A 23,109-nucleotide genomic window follows, 5' to 3' on the forward strand; every position below is an offset into this window, starting at 1 on the left:
GTCGTAAACTCTTTTGGTCGGAGTACACCACAAATCTTTTTCCCAACAAATATGGACGCCAATGCTGAACTGCCAACACCAACGCCATCAATTCTTTCTCATACGCAGACTTGCTTAAATTATTCTTGGACAATGCTTTGCTGAAGTAGGCTATAGGCTTCTTTTTCTGCATTAAAACTGCACTTATTCCTCTTCCGGATGCATCACATTCAATCTCAAAAGGTTGTAAAAAATCTGGTAGTGTTAAAACTGGGGCTTGCACCATAACTCTTTTAAGATTCTCAAAGGCCTTCAACTCTTCTGGACCCCAATGAAATTCTTCCTTCTTTGTTAGTTCTGTCAATGGTTTAGCTATCTTTCCATAGCCAACAATGAATCTCCGGTAATAACCGGTCAGCTCCAAAAATCCCCTCACTCCTTTGACATTATAAGGGATTGGCCACTCCAAAATGCTATTAATCTTAGATGGATCCACAGCCACACCCTGTTCCGATATTACGTGACCTAAATATTCCACTTTCCTACTAGCAAAATTACATTTTTTTTTATTAACGACAAAACAGTGGTATTGAAAAATCTCCATCACTTGATATAAATGTGTTGAGTGTTCTTCCCATCCCTTACTATATACTAGGATATCATCAAAAAATACCAAGACAAACTTACGGAGGTGTGGCTTGAAAATCTGATTCATGGTGGATTGGAAAGTGGCTGGTGCGTTCGTCAACCCAAATGGCATCACTAGAAACTCATAATGCCCTTCATGAGTTTGAAATGCCGTCTTATGCACATCCCCTTCTTTCACCCTTATTTGGTGATAACCGGATTTCAAATCAAGTTTTGAGAAAAATTTCGTTCCATGCAGTTCATCCAATAATTCGTCAACTACCGGAATTGGATATTTATCTAGCATTGTAACCTTATTCAATTCTCTATAATCAACACACATCCTCCATGACCCATCTTTCTTTTTAACTAAAATGACAGGACTAGAAAATGCGCTAGAGTTGTTTCGAATTATACCTTGGGTCAGCATGCTCTGAACTTGTTTTTCGATCTCTTCCTTATGGTGGTGAGGATAACGATATGGCCTAACAGTCACAGGACCTGCATCTTTCTTCAATTCAATTGCATGAGTTATATCTCGTTCAGGAGGAAGCCCAATATTCTCTTCAAAAATTCCCTTAAAATTCTCCAACAAGTCTTGAAGCTCTTGTTGTTGGTCTTGAGTTAGCTCCTGTAATTCTTCATTTGAAGTCTGACCCAATTCTTCTTCCAACAAACTATACAGTGTTTCAGTTTGCCCTTGAAGTGCCTTAGAATTAGCCAAGTCTTTTTTGGTAAAGAACTGACCATGTAGTTCCACCATTTTTCCTTCCCATTGAAACTTGATGGTCATTTTATCCCAATCAAAAGTCACCTTCCCAAATCTTTGCAACCAAGCCACCCCCAAAATCATATCCAAATCACCCAATTCCAAAACAAAAGCATCAACATTAGTGATGAAATCATCTAATTGTACTTGCAATTTTCTACACCTCCCCCTAGTGGACACACGGTGGCCGTCTCCCAACTTTACTCCCATCGATCTTCCTTGTTCCACTGTTAATCCCAACGCAGTAGCAACACGGGGTGAAACGAAATTGTGATTGGCGCCACTATCAATTAAAACCACGATGGAAACCCCCTTTAGACTTCCCTTGAGGCGCAAAGTAGTTGGAGGCGTTTTATCTAAATTTTTCTTTGCTTCAATCATATCAAACAATCCCATGGAATTGCAATCAAGAACTTCATCCTCATCCTCCATAGCTTCTATGGCAATCACCTCACCTTCTTCGTTAATCGTCTCATCGTCTCCCAAAATCATCAATCGGAGCTGTTTTTCAGCACACTGGTGAAGAGGATGGTATTTTCCCCACAACGAAAACACAACCCTCGTGTCCGCCGCTCCATTAGTTCCGAATACGGCAGATGCTTGAGGCCACGGTTGCGCTCACTGCTGACTCTTCTCCCCTCATCGTTTCCAGATCTCGCTGTATTATGAGAAACGTTTGAGTTTGCATTTGAGGCAGATTGAGTCAAACCGATTTTGCTGTGCACTGACCCGGTTAAGTTATTATTAAACCCACTTCCAGATCGGGTCGAACCTGGGTTATAATGAAATCTAGATCCTTTCTTTCCGTTGGTCCCCGATCCACTTGACCCACTTCCCTTCCAACTACGAAGCCTACCCACACACACTACCACCTATTGAAATCAGAGACCCACGTAATTTTGTTTCGACATCACGAGCAATCTTCATTGCCTGCAATCTGGTTTGTGGATTCAATGTACGCATCTTCAAGCGAATGTGGTTCTTGAGTCCTCCCATGAAGTACCCAAGGTATTGCTCCTCCGGTAGTCTTGCTACTTGCGACGACACATATTCGAATGTGGTAATGTATTCATCAATTGTTCCCGTTTGTTGCAAATGTTTCATCTCTTCAAAGGGGTTATCACTTTGTCTTCCCCCATACCTTTCAATTAATGCTCGTTTCAACTTCGCCCAATTCAAATCGTCCTCTGTCTCACGCAACAAATTAAACCAGTGAATTGTTGCGCCCTCCATGCTCATCTTCACCAATCTGGCTTTCACCTCCTCCGACGTCCCTTGAACTTCAAAATACGTTTCAGCTCGCGTGATCCAGGCCACAGGATCGTCACCATCAAATGATGGTAACTCAACTTTCTTCACTGCCATCTTATACTCTGTCACTGAGTCCTCAGAATGTGCATATTGTTCCCCCGTTCCAATTGGTCGTTGCTCTAGCAACCTCGTGAACTCGCTCATCATAATTTCGTGAAATTCCCTCAACTCCTGGCGAACAGATTCTTCCACCGCTGAGATTCTTGCTTCAACTGTTTCCATTCGATCTGACAGCTTCGATGGCATGTACAACGTACAAAAATCACTGGTACTTCTCGAAGATTCGGCATGTCGGACCAATGATAGAATCATAGAAAAATAGGGATATGTGAACGTAAAATGATAGATAAAATGGAAATTTATTGATTTATGGAAGAAGGGAAAATTTTGACACAATGTATAACCCAGAGCAAAGCTCCTCCAGAGAAAATAGTATCTCCTAATTCAATGATAATTATAATTATTCGTGAGCAATACTCCGCTACCCTCCTTAATTATTCCCCTATGTGTAACTGAAATCCCTAGAGTTTAATGAGTTTCTCTGCCCTGTCATTAATAGACTGCTTATTCTCTTTTTTACCCTTGTGGACATAAGTTCTCCACACTGCAGATTTGGGCCTTTCACTAGTCTTAAGCCCACTAATTCTATCAAATCTAAACAGAAAGCATAATGTATCCTTAGATCCAATAAATTCTTAGAGACATTATATGAGCGCCTGATTCAAGATGTATTTTCCTTTGTTTAGATGGATATGGACATCTTTTCTCTACATAGCCAGATATTTCCAGAGATTGCAATGCAGACATGAAATTGACCTAGAGCATTAAGAACTAAGTAGTTGAGGTGCAATTAATATTCGTGAAATATGTAGTACCTAAGCACCGACAATTAAGATCGAAGATGTGTCCAGTGTCAGACATGCGTTAGTGTTCGACTCAGATACAACAGCAACACGTGTGATTACATTTCCATTACTTTCATTTTCTTAAACTATCATAGCAGTGTCTACGTGTCAAACTGTCAGCATCAATGTCATGTCTTGTGTTTGTATTTGTGCCAGTGCCTCATACTATTGATCACCAAGTTGTAGGTTTAATGTGCAAGCTACCTATGCAAACATACCATACACACATCAAAGTTTCAAGTTCTATGTTTATATTCAGTACTTCCTTACTATAACATGAAAATAAATGACAGAATGTATGACCTTTGTCGCCCAAGGCGCCGTGCCAGCTCTTCGGCTAAAGCTTGACCTGGTGGATCATTATCGGTTGCGAGGATAATGCGAACTACCTAAAAGAATGGGAGAGAGAAAACAAAATAATACGAAGCCGCACTTCTGCTCTAGAAAGATCTAACTGAAAGTGAAGGCATCAAATACATGTACCTTATCCAAGTACGCTTTGCAGTTCCACAAGTATCGATATGCAGTGTCCTGACTTCATAAAGAGATTAAGATTGAAGAAATAAATCAATTAGTTGAAGTTGAAACATGTACTTTACATGAGAATGCAGAAAAACAGACTATATAGATTATGATGATGAAGTAGTATTACTGATTTTTACCTCATTAAGGCATCAAACAAAATGTTCACTCAGCCTTAAAAGTGAAGTGAAACAAACTCTAATAATAGCACAAACCTTTTCTATTGGTGGCAAATCTTTTGAGGATACTTTTCCAGGTGCACCAACTGGAACACTAACACAATTTTGATAGCCGGCTTCCTCGAGTGAAAGCTTATCAATTTCCCCTTCAACCTATTATCATTATTAGACTGTTAAAAAGTATCTTCAATTCTCTTTTTGAAGTTTTCATTTCAAGATTTCCAACAAAAGAAGATAGCAATAGAAAAAATAGGTGAAGGGGATTTACAATGATGATTTCGGTTGCATGACTAATATCGTCATGTCCATAAAGTACTTTTTCTGTGCCTTTTCTCTGGACATCAAATTTACATATGAAAATGAACATCAGGTTATTCGGTATCAATTTTATTTCATATGAAAATGTGTATGCTCATTACTTGCTGTCATTTCGTAATACATCTTTTAATGAAATGCTCATCGTAATCATTATTGTTTTTGCAAATTAATCATTTCTTGTGATCTTGAATCAATTATGTTTATTAGGTAAATTTGCACATAAATGCTACCCAATAAATGAATGAATCAACTGCCTAACTAGTTATAAAATTATAAACTAATATGGTTTGAACCGGAAATGTTACCTGCCAAAATCTTTTCTCGATTGTTCTGTACTTACAACCGACAAGCAACCCATTTTGTTTGTAAGTAAAAGCAATAACATTCTGCATAAATTTAGCAATACAGAATTAAGTCGATTAGTCGAGAACTAACGATAACTAAACCGTGTACAGAAAATGTTTACAAAAAATACCAAGTAAAAAACACAATCATTGTGATGAATGGTGTTGGCGTACAAGATAAGGGAATGATATCATAAAAAAATAAAAAATAAAGAGTAAGGATAGCTCCTATTATATAAAAGATGGTAAAATTTTGTCTTAGGTGGTTTGGACATATATAGAAAAGATTTATAAAAGATTATAGTATGAGTAAAAATAGGGATTAGCATTTTATCTTATATAATGCATCATCTGAAATCAAATATAGATTTCAACAAGAACAAATTTTACAATCATAAAACAAGCAATTGGAGGCTTAACAACACATTGAAAGTACCTTATTGTCCGACTGTTGCCTTACAGCGTTTCGGCTTAAGGTTTTCTCTGATATCAGTCTTTCTTTAAAGTAAGCAATAAGCTAAAAGAGGGAAAAGGAAAATCATAATTCATAAGCAAAGAATCTGAATAGCACTTAAAAATGGCAATATATTGACACAACATGGACACACAAAAAGTGATTCTCCAAGTTATTTGAATACCTTAGGACCAAGTGGTTCCAATCCTAAGCTCTCCTCATCCATTTGTCCAAAAGGCTTGGCATTACCATTAACCTTACTGTCCAATTCCTTGTCATCTGCAAAAACCTATAACCACGTAATCACGTATAAGTATTTCGTCGCCGCATTAAAAGTTCTATGTTCTAGAAAAGGCACATACTCGTCAGACATGTTATGTTTACCTGACCAGCCCAACCACATGTAGGTCTAAAACACCTCCACATTGCAAATTCACTACAACACCCAAATGCAAATAATACATAAACTCCAACACAGTATACACACAAAAAAATCACCAAATCTTCAAAGCAAGTAAAAGATGATTATTGCTTACCCATCAGAGATAATGTGAAAAGACAAACTCCTCTCCTTTAACTGTCCACCTTTGCACTAGCATATCAAAAACAAACAAGACTATGAAACAAAACAAAATACATTGAAAAGAGTTGTCCTGTTTAAATTAGCTTATTTGAACTTATCTACCGGCGTAAACTCAGTTTTTGAGAGAGTTTATGGAACAACTTATGTTGTTTTCAGCTTATTTTCATAAGATCTCAAGGATAGCTTATGAAAACAGTTCATTGCTTAAATGAAAAACAAATTGACTTTATTTTATCTTTAGAAGGTTCTGGGTTCAAATACGGGAAACTAACATAACTCTACTAATTTACTAACATTTGCCAATTAAAAAAGCACTTCAATGATATAACAAGTGCTTAATTAATTAAGTTGTTTATCCAAATAGAGACTTAGTAAAGAAATTGGATTCCAATTTTATGGAAGAAAATGAAAGTTGATACCTTTGGACAAAAAAGGTTATGGTACTTTCCAGGCAAACAAGAGTTGTCTAAGTTGATGCCAAGAGGTTCCATTTTCTGCTTCAATATTTTAACTTTAGGTTCATCAAAGTTATTATTATTGTCAAAAACATGCTCCACAGCACCATCTTCACAAAACAATTTACACAATCATGTTAGAGAGAAACCCAAATAACAATATACTAAAACAAAAACACTTTTAACCCACTTGGCTACCCATAAAAATCCAAACCAATAACACTTGCAAAAATGAGGGGGAAAATAAACATGGGAAAAAGTACCTTTGGTGGAGTGTGATGATGAATGGAAGCAAAAGATGGGTACCCTTTGAGGGAAGAATGATGATGCATAGGTTGTTGTGGGAAGAAACTTGGAGAAGAGGGATTTGGTGAGAGGATGAGATAGCCACTGGCTATGACAAAGTGGCATGATTTTGAGTTTGAATTAATGGTGTTAGTAACTTTGATGGTGTTGGTAAAGAGAAGAAGAAGAAGAAGTTAGAGAGTGATTAAGTGTTTTTTTTTTCTTTTAGATTCTTTCTTTTCACGTCAAATGATAAGTGGATGGGTTTAGGAATAAGGTGAATGTTTGGGGAGAAGAGGAGTGACTTGTTGACGTTGTATTTGATTTTTCAATTCAATCTCATAACTTTTTTTAACCTCTTTTTTTAAAAGGAAAGATTTATTCATTAGTCAGCCAAATTTGTTGTGATAAAAGAACTAATTCAAGGGAGACAATATTCGATATAAATATTATTTGTAGTATATATTCAATGTTTAAATAATTTATATGAGAGTTTCTTCTTATACAGATTATAGAATGATTATAAGATCCTTAAAAATTTATTTACAACTTGAAATCACACTTATTCTTTTAGAATCACTCTCAACCAAAAATTGAAGAATGTCATCTTCAATTCTTGGTCCACACACAATATTTAATTGAAGATTGTCTTCTTCAATTTGAAGTCATTCATCAACCCCTAAAGATATCATACTTTAGGTTGAAAAATAATCTATATTTCAAAAAATGAGTATTTCCAATATTTTTGTGGTAAACTACTTTATAGTGGAATAATTTGTGATGATAGACACCTTTTTGTTCAGGTTTTTATGGAAACATTGGAGCAAGTAAAATTTTACCGAAACTTAAATTGTTCTGCATGGTATAAGGATGGATCGTAATATGAACCTAAAAATGGTGATTTTTGAAAATGGCTCTAAATCTCTCATTAATATGGTCAAAAAAGTCTCTCATACCCTTTCGAGTCTCCAACCTCTCGTCAAAGAGGTTTATTCTCTTCTTCGCCTTCTTGATTGAAAGACATCTCTTTGTCAATTTTCCGCGAAACTAATCGGAGTGTTTTCTCTTTATAGAATGTATGTGTGTCTCTCTTAATTTAACTAATATAGACAAGATTTCGTTGCATTTCAACAATTTGTTGTAAATCAATTGCAGATGGCTACACCCTATTATTTCTAGTTAATTTTACTAACCTCTTTCATGAAAAAAAATAATAACAAGTAAAAAGTAACAATTTCATTTCAAAATATAAATTAAAAAAAATTACAAAACTACATTATTATTTTTTGTGAAATAAATTACAAACCTACGTAGAAATAGTGAAATAACACGAAGCCCAATCCAATTCCTTTATGAAGAGGCCCAATGGCCCATCATTCACTAGAGGCAAAATCCAGGCGCTGCCGTTTTGCCCTTGTTGTATCAGAAACAGAACAAATCGCACTCAACTCAGCTCGCCGGCGCCGGAGTTGGCAATCGCAGGGAGTAAGGCCACCAGAAGCTGTTAGCAAGTCAACCAGGTTTTCATTTTTTTTAATTTTTTTTCTGATTTTACTTCCACTCTTGTTGTCGCGCGAGGGTGCCATTTCTCCGCGATTTGCGGTCTCCATAGCCGTTCTCCCAGAGGAAACGCACCGCTAAATTGCTTTTAAGTAGAGTTCCACTCAGCACTGTGATTCCGCGCTAAAGCGTGTGTGTGTTTTGTGTTTTTCATTATTGTGTTCAATACTCTCTCCAATTTGCCTACTGCTTTATTCGTTTTGTGTTAGTTGCGATTCAATAATAACCCAGTCTTGTTCCATTTGAATTGTGACATATGCAGATTTTACTTTTAATGTTTCGATTTAGGTTTTAATTTGAACCATGAGTCTTGTAAGACATTCCATGGGAATCTGAATGTATGGATTCTAAGTTTTATTTCATACTTCCATATTCATCATTAGCTTGATTTTTTGGACTCTTTGAGGCGGTTACACTAATGGATTTGGGTTTGGGGCTATGATTTATGAAACACTTAGACCAATATTAGACACAATACTAACCTCTGGAGCACCGACACCGACACTTCTGATTGAAGGTGTGCACTAGGGTCTAAGACATGTTAATGTCCCCCACTGGCACATTGATAACATTCAATTAGTTTATCTTTTTTCTAATTATTTCAGGTGTCAACGTGTCAGTGTGGAGTTCATTGTATGTGTCGTGCTTCATAGATATTGACACTGACGTGTAGTAATTTGAGAAAAGTGATTATATGTAACTACATGGGTTTGTGTCATACACGGACACTTGTTGTATGTCAAATTCGAAGTGTTATACATAGGTTTGAGGATGTTTATTCAAATTGGATGTTTTTTTGAAGTTAATGTTTAATGTGTTTAGCATTCTCTGCTATCTTTTCATGATGATATGAAGTAATTTGATGCCAGATTATACATATTTATAATGGTTTATGTTTTTATCTCATATGGCTCGCTGCTCAGCCTTGTATTGTGCAAAAATTGTTTCAGGGTGTGATCATTGTGGTGGTGATGCTACTAGTTTATTGAATTGAAACTGCGTCTTTGCTTAACCATTAGTCGCTATTTTGATTGAACAAAAGACATGAGGATTATCACCCTTTCAAGATATATTTGCCATCTCACTCGGCCTCGGGCTTTTGTGCCATTTCAATCTCGAGCCTTCCAGCCTGACGTTGTTTCTAGAGATTCTAAGGCAAAGCCAATCAAGTACAAAATTCCTCAAGTTTACAACCCTTATGACCCTAGACCTCCACCTTCAGACAAAATCGTTCAGCTCGCAGAACGCATCGGAGCATTATCAGAAGAAGAACGCGGTCTCATTATGCCTGCTTTGGCAGAAAGATTAAAGCTTCCAAAGTTGCAGCCAATTTCAACTGAAGGCATGGACTTGGGGTCAGAAGGCGGTGCTGCCGGACCAAAGGCTGAGGAGAAAAAGGCTGAGAAAACTGCTTTTGATGTCAAGTTAGAGAAATTTGATGCTGCTGCAAAGATCAAGGTGATTAAGGAGGTAAGAGCATTTACTAACTTGGGATTGAAAGAGGCTAAAGATCTAGTTGAAAAGGTACCCGCTGTCCTTAAACAAGGAGTCACAAAAGAGGAAGCAAATAGTATTATAGAAAAAATAAAAGCGGCTGGAGGAGTTGCAGTTATGGAGTAGATTTTTCAGTTATTTGATTTTGGCCAAGATCACAAATTTTTCTTGATGGCTGATGTGCTTTGAAGATACCATATCCATGGTGAATGAATGGTTAGAAATTTCTGAAGACGTGAATAAATTTTTTTAGTCAGAGTTTTCTGGTTAATTACTCTATCACATGTAATTGTTGTGTTAGTTTGACATTTGTAACACTCACATCTTTTCTTACAAATGAAAAATTTCTGAACCATAGGAAAAATTATGTATGGAATTTACATTTAGTTATTTGAGATGCTTGTGGTTGATATACCAAAATTGTTGGTCTTCTGTTTAGACTTTAGATTAATGAACCTTTTATCTAGAATTGTGCCTCTTATTTTAGATTCTGTATAGTGTTTTAAATTTTTAATGTATGCTTTGTCATTGTTGTTTCACCAAAATATCTCTTTAGAATTCGTTGACTTTTATTCAGTTTTATTCTTTCACCAAAATATCTCTTTAGAAAACCTTTATCAAAATTAATGAAACACCTCCTTGAATATTCTCTTCTGTGCATTAAAACAAATATAGAATTTTTTAAATTGTGGTGCTTAGTTAAAAAATTAATGAAATTGATAAAATATTTTAATTTAAGAAAATTGTCATTATTATTATAAACTTAGTGAGACATGACTGGGATTAGATGGCTCATCTAACAACCACTAAGTTCTTATTAGAAAACCTTAGCACCATAATTAAACAAAATTAGGCAACCTTTTCATGGGCAAAAAATAGGTTTAATCAATTTAACCCTCCAGTGAGTTGATAAATGGTTTCTTATAAAAATTTTGAGTAAAAAACCAGTATAGAAAGTATTTTGGTTTGCTACATGTGATATCAGTGGGTTCCATAAATTTAGTGAGTTGCATTTCTTTTTTCGGTCAAAAGGAAAAGGAAAACAAGGAACAGCAAAATATTAAGTTGTCGTTTACTTTAAAAATAGTGTTTTTATTTTTTGAAATATGTATTAATTTTATTTGATAAAAGATTCTTAAAATATATCATTATTACGAAGAGACAATGAAATAGAAGTAAATAAAAATGTACCCTAGAAAATAATGAAACTAGCTGTTAATCCACAATATTATTCAACAGCTGCCAATGTGACAATGCAAAGTTAGTATATTGTTCTCAGATCTCTGATATTCCAACAAGCAACCATAAAATGTACCACTCGTTGTAATCATTCACAAGGAAGAGATGATGGGAAGAGATACTCAAATGACTCCAAACAATAGAGGATAGTAGGTAAACTAGTAATTGATAACAAATGGACTGATATATAAAAGGAGATCTAGTAAATAGTGGATAAATTTGAAATGTTCCGTAAAATTACTTGTTAAGGTAGTTGATAAATAAAAAGGTTAAATAAGTTTTATGTCTCAATATATTATTCTTTTTAGTTTTTATAAAAATATTTATCAACTTTTAGTTGTTAAAAATTTTTGTTTTTATTTTTGGTACTTGATTTTATACCAATTACTGTATTTTTTTTTTTTTGAATTTTTAAATAATTTTTTGTGGTAATACTTACTACATTATAAGAAATTTTGTTATAAAAATTTAGAATTTTTCAATAGATGATTAATTAAATATAAATTTTTAAGCATAAAAAATTTAAAAATTCATATTTAATTCATCATTTGTTAAAAACTTCTAAATTTTTATATGGAAGTTGTTAAATGTGTCCTAAATATTACTGCATAAAATTATTAAAAAAATCCGTAAGACATATAATAGTTGATTTAAAATCACGGACAAAAAATAAAAAGAAAATGTTTTATGGAACTAAAAGTTGATAATTTTTTTTATAAATATTAAAAATAAAATAGTGAGATTTTATACAGATTAAAAATTTATTTAATCTTAAATAAAATAACATAAACATATATATAGCATAAAAAATATATAAATATTTTGTTTGAATCTAAAATAATGACTAATTCATTCAAATTGATAAAATATTTCGATTGAGGATAAATTTAAAATTGTTAAAACTAAAAAATAAACTCATAACATTTATGTTAGTAGTACAAAACGGAAAATGCTTATATATGTGACAAAATTAAAGTGATTGAAATATACATGTCACCAAATTTATAACATTGTAGCACAAAGTCATTAATTGAAATTGTAATAAATTGAAGTTAATCAATGAATATGAATCAAATGAATGTTACAACAAAACAGAAAATCAAACAACGTCATATTAAATCAACATACAAAATAACGATAGTACTCAAACGACGAAGTGATAAACAAAACACACACAAAAAAAATTACGTAAAAATTACTTACTTAAATAAATAAAAATATTAAGAAATAATTTCAAGCCAAAGTTAGCTCTCAGTCACCCTTTCCAATGGATGAACAAGAAAAATAAAAAAGAGTGGCGGCCACTCTTATAAAAAAAACTATAAACTAAAAAAATTATGCAAAGTTGTAAAAAAAAGTCAATTACCAAACAATTTTATTTTAATAATACCATTCATAACATTAAAATGTTATTTTTTTTCCACAATTAAAAGTCTATGTTTTTAATTTTTAGTTCAATTAGTAAAATATTAATAGTATTATGTTATACATCATTACTCGAGTTCAAATTCAAAATTTGTAGTTGTGTGTGTGAGTTTTTGGTATTATTTATTATTTTATCTATGTATTAAAAAAATGTGCAATTTTGTTGGAACTTAAACACTAAATATTGAAACTTAGATTTAATGTTGTGTGAATTGAAAAATAAAGAAGTTTCTTATATGACGATATTATACACTAGTATTATTTACAAAGAGGATGAATGACGATTAAGGTGCGCACCAAATGGTACTCAATTTTGTGAAGAAGAGAAAACACACTCAAATTAACAACCACACGGCGTGTCTTTGCCGATTTTCCGGCTGGGTCGGACTTACACTATGCAGTTTATTATTTTTAGTACACGAAAAGAATTTAATATTTATTTTTAATATATGCCTTTTTATCTCTCTGAAATTTTTTGACACATTTTTTGTGTGTTTATCGAATCGTCTATTTTGTTTATTATCAGACAATCAAAAACCGCTCACGCATATTTTGGTTAAACCGGCTACAGGGTTTCTCTATAAAGAAAGTATTCCACTCAATTTACAAATTGCACCAAAACTCAGAAAAATTTATGAGTTTTCTCTCTTCTCTCTTTTCTACTTTGTCCCAATTTTTTTATTGTCTCTTTATCGAGTGGTCATAGTACCATAACTTTGAGTGATCTTAAATGTCATATTTAGATAATGTAATTATAGAATAATTTTCTATAATGGAGTACTAGACTGATACAATGTATCTGTGCTATTTTATCTTGGGACATCGTTGTTCATCGTCTACCTTACACAATTTTAAATAATACTACATAACATCTTAAAAAAATCAACTTAATTCGCGATTCAACACAATAAATTATCAATAACTTAAAAGTTATTTTTTAAAAACAATTTTTTGAAACTCGAAAAACGAATTCCTATTAATTTCATTCCGAAGCGCATGCTCATGCTGGTTTATTTGATTGGAATATGCGTTGATTCATTGAGTTAATGTTTGTTTTTTACCAATCATTCAGTTAATGTTAAATGACCTTTATTGAAGGAAAAAAAATGTTAAATGACCTTCTTTTGATTGAAAATATTAATGCAAATTTATGATAAAAATATTGGATTTATTATATATATATATATTATAATTTTTTTTTAGATTATCGGTCAATTATAACTGTCAGATCATTAGTAATATTTAATATTTATTAAAATTATTTTAAAGTAATTCCCATAAAAGGTTGTGATGTATTACATTATAAAATTTTTTACATTGTCGGTGTATAACAATTAAAATATAAAATATTTATGTCCCATAGAAGTATCTGGGTTGGTGAGTTAAGTTTGGTTGAAAGAGGTTAAAGTAGGAGAGCATGGAGTTCAAGTTCAACATCAAATTCAATGTTATAACTAATTAGTTAGTATTGTTAATATTATTAATATTTTATTGAGAGTAAAGATTGAACCTGCCATCTTCGTATTCAATGTTATAACTAATTAATTAGTATCGTTAATATTATTAATATTTTATTGAGAGTAAAGATTGAACCTGCCATCTTCGTATCGCTGCACACCCTAACTCTTTCATCTTAAGTTTAATCTCCAAATTAACTTTATATCTCTTAAAAATTAAGAGAAATTGTACAAGTAAATAATGATATATCAATTGAGATACTTAATTATATGAAAAGATCAAAGGTCTCTTTAGGAGGAAGATTTATGAAGGTTTGAGAGGAGAAAGTTTTAAAGGTTAAATCTATATTTTTATATTTGAAATTTTTAAATAGTAATCAGATGTACCATTACATAACATCTCAATCACATTTCTTCCCCATCTCAATTTCTAAATCTATATTTTTATAACTTACTTAATTTTAAAAAGAAAAATAGGACATTTCCTCCCCTCTAAATACTCCCTCCCAAACAAAGCCTCTTTTTTTTTTTCTTCCAAATACATATATTATTTATAAGATTTAATAGAAATAAGCTTTATAAGTTGCGTAAATAAAACTCCATTAATAGCCGTAAAAATATTGAGATGTAAAAATCGGAGTTCAAATATGAGATTCTTTATTTCTCTATGCTTAACATGAGCAAGAATCAAGTTACTTTGGAAATTTTATTTGTTATTAATTGTGTATATAAAGTAAATTCTTAATAATACGTAATTTTCAATATGTGCTCAAATAATTTTTATTTAAAGTTACAATTAGAGCTGAGAATATATCTCATCAAGTTAGACTTTGCAAGGCTTGAGCATGACTTTGTTTAAAAAAATTAAGGCATGTGATCTATCATAGATTTTTTTTTAAGTCTGAGTCTAACTTTTATAGTACCACATGGTAGCCAATTGAAAAACTTAATTCATATTAACATTTTAAATAAGCATTTAGATATATTTTGTAATAGATTAATAAATTAATATATTAATAAAATTAAATATATTTTTTTATATTTTCACATGATATTTTATAGAATTTGATTATATGTATAATATTTTAATTCTATTTTATTATTAGCAGTGTGAATATGTTGGATTGGATTATATCTTACTTAAATAGGTCATGTGTACTTACAAAAGCTTGAGTTTCACATATTATATGTCAAATATTTGTTTATTTATTTATTTTATAAAAAATAATAAATTTTATTATAATTAATTCACACAATTATAAAGTAGATTTCGAAACAAAACATCTAATTTAAGGATATTAAAAATTTTATTTTAAGTATTGATCAAAGCTTATTTTATATCACAGCGTATAAAATAGATCTTTCACATATCTCTAAAAAGCAATAAAAATTGTAAATTTTGTTCAACCTGAACAACCTAACATCCTTTTTCTTCTTTTTTTTTCAACAAACTTGCTTTATATATAAACAATAATTATTAACAAAATAAAATAATAAGATACAAACTTTTATAATACACTGTTCGTGATAGAGAAAAATAAATATGAAAAAAAAGAAAAAAAAATTAGAGTTCAAAATTTTAATAAAAGTTATTTTATCATAGAAATATACATAGTTTAAAAAAAAATTAATGCACAAATATGTGGTGATGAGTCTTTTATGATAATTATATATATATATATCTAAATATTATATTTTAATTTATATATATATATATTAATATAGAAAGGTTAAATTTAATCTACTTAAATAAATAAAGTTTTTAAAAAAATTTAACTTAATAATTGAATAAATAGATCAAATAACCTATTTCCACCGCTAATTACAAAGACTTAAATATTTCTAGTAGCAACGTCGGTAAGTGATGTAACAACTCTGCATTAGTTTGAATCTCTTTCAACAGGTTTTGAATTTGATTTACAACTCTTCTTTTTAGATCTTGAATTCAACTTTGAAAACTTAGGCGACAATGATTTCTTAAAGGAAAAGCTTTATCATTCACACGATCCTATTGAAAATAAATTAGTCTATGTCATAACACATCCAATGTCCTAATTTTTTCCTATAAAAGTATATAAAGTGAATTTTAAGCAGATCAGATCTACCCACAAGAATATTCTAAGGAGATACAACCATCACGTTAGGAATAAATATTAGTTATACTTATTCTAGTCACAGAAATAAATAAAAATAATTATTTTTGTGGTTATAAAAAAATTAATGAAATTCAATTAATTTTTTTATAGTTTATATAAAAATTAATTTAAATTATTAAATTGATTTTTGAATTTCAAACATTTAATAGTCAATATTAAATATATTTTATTAAAGTAAAGATGTAAATTAAGAATAAAAATATTAATATTAAATAAGTTTAAGAGAATTAATTTTATTTTATAATAACGATAAGGAAACACTATTAAAGAAATGAATTATTGCATGAAAGTTGTAGGGTCACAAAAAAGTGATTAAAAGCCATAAGCAAAAAAACGTTGTGGTTAATAACAGAAACAGGTGTCAAGAAAAACTACAAAGCGTGTCACTAAATTATAAATACTCGAACTCTAAAAGCCTCACAAAAAAAATAAAAAATAAAAAGCACAGATCAGAAAGAAAAAAAAAACACCGGAACCTCTTTTACAATCCTTGTTAATTCTGCTTGTCATCCTTAACCATTACGAAAGTGAAGTGTAGAAATGGTGTCTTCGAAGGGTGGTAGTGTTGAATTGTTGAGAAAAGTGTTGGGTTTGGGTTATTGGGTACAAGGATTGAGATGTTTTCCATGGTTAGTTGTGAGTTTCTTTCTTAAAGATGGTCTTAATGTGAATCCTTCTATTCTTCAAATTCTTCAGAGTTCAGCCAATCTTCCTATGGTTGGAAAACCCATTTATGGTCTTGTTTCAGATTCTGTTTACATCTATGGTCAGCATCGTGTTCCTTACATCGCTCTTGGAGGTAAACTAATATAACATCGCATTCCACTTTATAATCTCTATACCCTTTTTAATTTTCTCTCTGATTTTGATTATACAAAGTAAATTTGTACACTTTTAACTATTTCATGATTTGGGTTAGTTGATATTGTGGTGAATTACTGTTTTGTTGCTTTCCTTGATAATTGGAATTGAGAATTTGTTGTTTCTTCTTTTTAAAAAAATTAAAGGAAGGAAGAATGCATGAATGATCCTTTTTTGTGTATAACATTTTCAAATAATTTGATTTTTAAGAACGGGGTTTGGTGTGAGTAGAACTTTTATATTTTGTGAATGGTATCTCAATGAGTTTGGCAGAATCACGGTGAACCATCGTGATTTTGTTTTAGTTACAACAATGAGTTTCGTGTGTGTAAAACTTTTATATTATGTGAAATGTATACATGTTTGGTTTCCCAGTAGAATGGACAAAATCATAGTGATCCATCCATTGTGGTTTTGCAAAAGCTATTCACTGTAGCTTTGCAAATTCACAAATTCAAGGTGGTTCAACGCGATTTTTCCAATTCTACTGGAAAGCTAAACACAGGCATAACTTTTGTATAATCACAGTGGTTCATCGTGTTTCTGGCAAGGCCATTGTGATACCAAACATACATCAAAGAGTTTGGTTGAAATCCCCTTGAATTTAAGTTTTTATGTTGAGCATAACTCATTCTTATAAAACACGCCTTGTTGCTTCATTATTTCTTTTTAGTGTGAGACTTGGTTTTTTTTTTTTTTTCTGATACATTCTCTCACACCTAAGACTATTGAGCATGATGCGTGGATATTTTGGTGAGTGACTTGAATTGATAGACTTTGATACAATATTAGATTTTTATAAAACCCTAATATTGAATGTGGGTCTTTTTGGGATTTTTTGGAAAAGCATAAAGAAAAAGGAGTTAAAACAAAGTGATATTGAAATTCCAGTTTTGAAAAATAATGAGGTTGAGTTATCTGGTTTTTTGTTGCTTTGTATCGACATATTTGAGATAATCTCTCAATTTTATATTTTTCTGTTTATAGATTTGTTTTTATTTTCCATGTATTGTAATGCAGTATGTCGTGATACCCAAGTTTTTTGTGGGTAAGTGGTAACACATTATCCATTTTTCCCTGCATCTATCCAAAATCAGAAAAGGAATATTTCAGATTCTGGCTAGTAATGAATCCTAAAAGAAAGAATAAATCCAAATCCAGATTCACAAGGAAACAGAAGATGCTTGAATATAACATGCTTCTTAAAATCAACACAAAATCTATGGTTAGGAACTATTTAAATGAATGGATGTCGTTGTTGCTTGAACATAAAGACAGAATATATACTTTGTTAGCTTCTTTATGAAGGAAGGGTAAAAGATTACAATTATTTCTAGGAAGTGGAAAATAGGTCAATGGTAAATTGATTGAGTTTGTTTCATATATAAGAAAAGAAAGGATAGGAAGATGGGTGGTAAGGAATCATCCTGAGGCAAACTTATACGAAAACTGGTGATCAAAAAGAAACTAAGCTAATGCAGAGCAAGATTATACTCAAAATGTCCATGAAACATATCAGCTTAGTGGTAAAAATTTGACCTTGTAGACGAAGTTGAAATCCCCCGGAGACAGTTGTAAAGGGGTCAGTAGCGCCAACTTAATTAATAATAATTTTCCTCTTTCCCAATTTATTAAAAAAACAAATGCACTTCAATCACATCTAGGAAGATACTGTGTTGAAAACTAAATAGAGGCATTCTTTTTATTGCATTTCTAATTTCTACACCAGTGATTCATATATAACTAAATTCTTAAATACTTCTTCAAATTTGTTTATGCAGCTTTGTTGCAGGCATTATCATGGTTAGCAATAGCAATATCTCCATCAAGCATATCTATTTTCTCTATCTCAATATACCTCCTCCTTAGTAATCTTGGCGCTTCAATAGCCGAGGTAGCAAACGATGCCATCGTTGCAGAGATGGGCAAACCACCTCCTTCTTCAAAAAAGCACTCTAAACCATCTTCCTCCGGCAGCCTCCAATCATTTGTTTGGATAGCTTCCTCTGTAGGAGGAGTCCTCGGCAACCTTCTTGGCGGCATTTTCATCGGCCGGCTCTCCTCACAATCCATGTTTATGTTTTTTAGTCTTCTCGTCACTCTCCAATTCTTCATAACTGTTTCGGTTAGCGAGAGCTCTCTCAAACTTCCAAAGAATCCGTCCCTCGGGATAAGGAAACAACTTTCAGAACTATCAGCCGCGCTAAGAAAACCCGAAATTGCTTATTCAATCTCATGGTTTGCATTATCTTACGCCGCTATTCCCGCACTTACTGGAACCATGTTCTTTTACCAGACGCAATACTTGAAAATCGACTCGTCGGTATTAGGTATCTCCAAGGTGTTTGGTCAAGCAACAATGCTTCTATGGGGTGTTATATACAATCGATACCTGAAATCTGTCTCGCCAAGAAAACTTATATCAGCCATTCAAGCAACGATGGCATTCTTAATGATTTCAGATTTCTTGTTCGTGCGCGGTTTCTACAGACAAATCGGCATGCCAGACACACTCTATGTTGTGATTTTCTCAGGATTCTTGGAGGTTCTATTCTTCTTTAAGATTCTACCATTCACCGTGTTAATAGCACAGCTATGTCCACAAGGTTGTGAAGGTTCAATAATGGCATTTCTTATGTCTGCTGTTGCATTGGCATTCATTGTGAGTGGATACCTTGGTGTTGCACTTGCTTCATATATCAAGATAACAGGAAGTGATTTTTCAGGATTTCCACTTGGACTTTTGATACAAGCTGCATGCACTTTGTTGCCAATATTTTGGTCATCATGCATACCTGAATATGTAAAAACAAAGGACAATCGTAAAGACTAATGTATTAGCACTAGCTTTTGGAAATGTGATAGTGATTCAGTGTGATTTATGTTTATTTAGTTGCCTTACAACATCCACAGTGGAGATACTTAAAAGTAGATATTGCGTGTTTAGATAACTCATTTTATAATTTTTTATTGTCGATGTTTAATAAGTATTCAATAAAATTTATTGAATGAGTCTCACTAATAACTCAATATTATTATATTTCAAACAACAATAATTTATTACGTATGACCGACACAAATTTCATAGCCAACCTTCTCTTTCTCTATAAGCATCCAAAAGGATTTATCTGCAATGGAAGTAACGATTTAACTTGGTGCAGAATAGGTGAAGAAGTCACCATTGTGGATATTCTTATGCATTGGCTGGTTTACAGTAACCAAATAAGGGATTGAAGTGACCAAAAAGCGAAGAGTAATGTAGCTTGGTGGCTTGGGAGAATCATAAGGGGTTGGAGTGATAAGGAGGAGCTCATGATTGACTTCAACTATCTCACTGATGAAATAACAACTAATAAAGATTCATTGGGTTTAATGGGAACAAGTTTGTTTGCCTCAAGGTAAGGGTGGTTTAGAGGTGAGAGATTTGAAAGCGTTTCAACTTAGTATTGTCAGAAAGTGTTTTTAAACTAATATGTTATTTAATAAATATAGTTTGAAGTGTGGCGTGGTTAGGGGAGTCGAACGAGGGAGTTTGTTTCATGGAAATATTTTCTTATAATTCAGGCAGGTGGAGTTATTGGTGAGAAGTTTAGTAGGTTATTTAGTTTGTCATTACAACAAAATGAATATGCAATTGTTATGCTAGACTTGTTGAATAGAGAGGGTGTTCATGGGTGGAAGGTGGAGTTTGTTTGCTTGAGTTGAGAGGAGAGGAGGGGCTGGTCATGGGATGACAATGGGTAGGTTTGAATAGGGTACTATAGTACCCGTCCCCATACCCACTAAAAGTATCCATACTCATTACTCACGCTTTAACTAAAAAAATTGATAAATAAATGATATTGTTGTGATTAAATTTAAGAATTATTCAAATATCTTAAATTCAATCATAAAGTATTATAAACCCAAATATTTCTTAACTCAACATTTCAAATGAACACTTGTTATAATACATATTCAAATATTCATAATAATATTTTATGAAGTTGCAAGTCATACGATAATATTATTCGAGACATGTAAAAACAATTGATATAAAGTTGCAAATATAATTATAAAGTCACGATTAATAAGACATAACTATTAGTTATAAAATCATAATTATTTACCTATTTATCATAATCAGATTCTTAAAAAGTTTGCAAACGTTTATCTTAGAATTATAAATATTGTAGTTGTCAAATAATATTAATAGATGTTAAAACATAAAAGAAAACAATTAATTAAACTAAGCACTAATATAATAAATAAATAAATAAATAATATATTTATATAAGTGTGGGTGTGGGGCGGGGTGGGTACTATAGTACCCGTATCTATACCCATACCCGCTTAATTTTGCGGGTAATTACCCGTCTCCATGTTTATACCAATTATGCGGATTTTTACCCTACCCATTATGGATTTTCTTTGTAGGTACCCAGTGGACCTGGGTCTAATTGTCATCCCTAAATTGGTGAAGGGTGTATGGGTTTTTTACCGAACATTCACTTGCCGGACAACGTCGCACACAAGTGGTCATGGATTAATGTTATTGGAGGAGCTTCATAAAGGAGACTTATTCTATTTTGAGGGAAGAACTTGTCTCAAAGTGTGCTCTCATCTTCTTTTCGAGCTAACATGACATCTTAAAATTCCATCAAATGTCCCTTTATTTGCATGGAGGATGTTCTAGAATAGGTTTCCCACACAAAGTAACTTGTTACACCGATGTATTATTTCAAATGAAGCACAACTATATGTGGCATGTTGTGGTGAAATTGAAAGAGTTCATCATTTGTTTTTTATTTCTATAATTTTATATTTGTGTGGTATAGAGTTTTGAATTGGTTAGAGATATTTGACGTGTTTTTTGATCACGCTAATTAATTTAATAGTTTACTTTTACATAGTCATGCGATTCGTCTAAAACTCAAGTTAATTTAGTCGGAGAAAAGTCATAACTAAAATATTCTTTTCTTTTCTTTTTATTTAATGTATTCTCATTTGGCTTATTAAAGAAAAAACAACATTATTAAAATAACAAATTAATTTTTGTGGCAACCTGTTAAAATTGATTAATTTTTTTGATAATATTATTAAAATAAATATTGTTATTATGTAATCTAAATCAATAACGGAAAGCCTAAAAACAATGCAAAAGGACGTACTATAAATCAATAACCGAATGCCTAAAAACAATACAAATGGACCTACTATAAATCAATAACCAAATGCCTAAAAGCAATGCAAATTATAAGCTCTTGATTAGCAAACACCACTCCAATTTGGATATAATACTTGAAAAAATTATGGAATAATATTAATAATATATCCGCAAGCTGAATCGTAAACTACACTCTTTAAACTATTTAATTTTTTTTTTGTTGTGTTACAAGTATTCTGACCAAACATTGACACTTTTCAAAAGGTTTTTAATTTCTTGTAGAGGATTCTAGCCCCACTTTTCAAAATAAATTAAACGGTTGTTGATAACTGATTTTTCAAGATCGTAGAGATTTGAATTTAATACACTAATGACGTCACATTATTTTCGATCTCAATAGTTAAATATCAAATTAACTATTAAAATCGTTTTATTTTTTATTTTTTTTTATAATATGATTAAAATGAATTTTGTTATTATATAAATCTAGATCAACAACCAATGCAAATCTATAGGACTTACTGTTTCAACGCGGGTTGATTTCCTTAGTTAGTGGAATGAGCAATATTGCTTCCCTTCCATCTCATCGTGTTCTAGAGTGTAACAATATCCAACAACACCCTTAAAACAAATTAATAAGAAGCAATAATATTCTCCTGATTAAACAGAAAAATGTAGGGAACACTATTAATAATGCTGAATCATAAATTACAGCCTTAAACTATTTAGATTTATTTTCAACTAAATATTTTTGTACATGTATGGGTTTATGCCACAAGCATTCTGGGCGAACATTGACACCTTTCAAAAGGTTTTCAATTTCTTGTGGAGGGTTCAAACCCCACTTTTTTGCACGTTCATAGCGTTCTAGTCTAGTCATTCCAAAACATGGTCCATACGTCATATTCATGTCAAATAGCCGCAAAATCATCTCTTCTTCGCTGTGATCAGGAACCTCTGAAATCAAACCTTATAAAGTTAGATACAAAATTACAATTAACAACTAATATTTAAAAAATTCAAAACTAAAGTTAAATCTC

The 23,109-nt window shown here is 31.9% G+C and overlaps 3 protein-coding genes across 5 annotated transcripts in view; 2 read left to right on the forward strand and 1 right to left on the reverse strand.

The window, feature by feature from the left end:
• Positions 1 to 7,057, reverse strand: part of LOC101510295 (primase homolog protein) — a 9,633-nt gene extending 2,576 nt beyond the window's left edge. Inside the window, exons 1-11 of one of the 3 annotated variants that reach the window (XR_189280.4) lie at positions 6,710 to 7,057; positions 6,411 to 6,556; positions 5,945 to 6,000; positions 5,793 to 5,844; positions 5,593 to 5,697; positions 5,391 to 5,471; positions 4,916 to 4,996; positions 4,561 to 4,626; positions 4,329 to 4,445; positions 4,075 to 4,126; positions 3,895 to 3,980 (exon numbers count right to left, since the gene is read on the reverse strand). Coding sequence is in view for 2 of the 3 variants with exons in the window: in XM_004486442.4 (XP_004486499.1) it covers positions 3,895 to 3,980; positions 4,075 to 4,122; positions 4,329 to 4,445; positions 4,561 to 4,626; positions 4,916 to 4,996; positions 5,391 to 5,471; positions 5,593 to 5,697; positions 5,793 to 5,844; positions 5,945 to 6,000; positions 6,411 to 6,556; positions 6,710 to 6,857 (986 nt within the window). In the remaining variant the exon portion in view is untranslated. The remainder of the gene's footprint in view (positions 1 to 3,894; positions 3,981 to 4,074; positions 4,127 to 4,328; positions 4,446 to 4,560; positions 4,627 to 4,915; positions 4,997 to 5,390; positions 5,472 to 5,592; positions 5,698 to 5,792; positions 5,845 to 5,944; positions 6,001 to 6,410; positions 6,557 to 6,709) is intronic. The other 2 variants (XM_004486442.4, XM_027331464.2) reach the window with 2 other exon arrangements.
• A 1,056-nt stretch (positions 7,058 to 8,113) lies between these two features.
• LOC101510836 (uncharacterized) lies at positions 8,114 to 10,149 on the forward strand. The gene is made up of 2 exons (XM_004486443.4): positions 8,114 to 8,251; positions 9,242 to 10,149. The coding sequence occupies exon 2, from the start codon at positions 9,336 to 9,338 to the stop codon at positions 9,909 to 9,911; it is 576 nt and encodes a 191-aa protein (XP_004486500.1). The 5' UTR covers positions 8,114 to 8,251; positions 9,242 to 9,335; the 3' UTR covers positions 9,912 to 10,149.
• A 6,315-nt stretch (positions 10,150 to 16,464) lies between these two features.
• LOC101511158 (probable folate-biopterin transporter 7) lies at positions 16,465 to 19,811 on the forward strand. Its single transcript, XM_004486444.4, has 2 exons — positions 16,465 to 16,861; positions 18,705 to 19,811. The coding sequence occupies exons 1-2, from the start codon at positions 16,603 to 16,605 to the stop codon at positions 19,754 to 19,756; spliced, it is 1,311 nt and encodes a 436-aa protein (XP_004486501.1). The 5' UTR covers positions 16,465 to 16,602; the 3' UTR covers positions 19,757 to 19,811.
• Positions 19,812 to 23,109: the final 3,298 nt, after the last annotated feature.

Source organism: Cicer arietinum, chromosome 1, assembly GCF_000331145.2.
Source record: "Cicer arietinum cultivar CDC Frontier isolate Library 1 chromosome 1, Cicar.CDCFrontier_v2.0, whole genome shotgun sequence".
NCBI lineage: Eukaryota > Viridiplantae > Streptophyta > Magnoliopsida > Fabales > Fabaceae > Cicer > Cicer arietinum.

What these genes read in the sequence shown, in the direction of transcription:
- LOC101511158 (XM_004486444.4), top strand. Translation starts at nt 16,603, where the DNA reads ATGGTGTCTTCGAAGGGTGGTAGTGTTGAATTGTTGAGAAAAGTGTTG. An exon ending in TCCTTACATCGCTCTTGGAG is followed by an intron (nt 16,862 to 18,704) that starts GTAAACTAATAT and finishes TTGTTTATGCAG; the next exon opens with CTTTGTTGCAGGCATTATCA.
- LOC101510836 (XM_004486443.4), top strand. Translation starts at nt 9,336, where the DNA reads ATGAGGATTATCACCCTTTCAAGATATATTTGCCATCTCACTCGGCCT.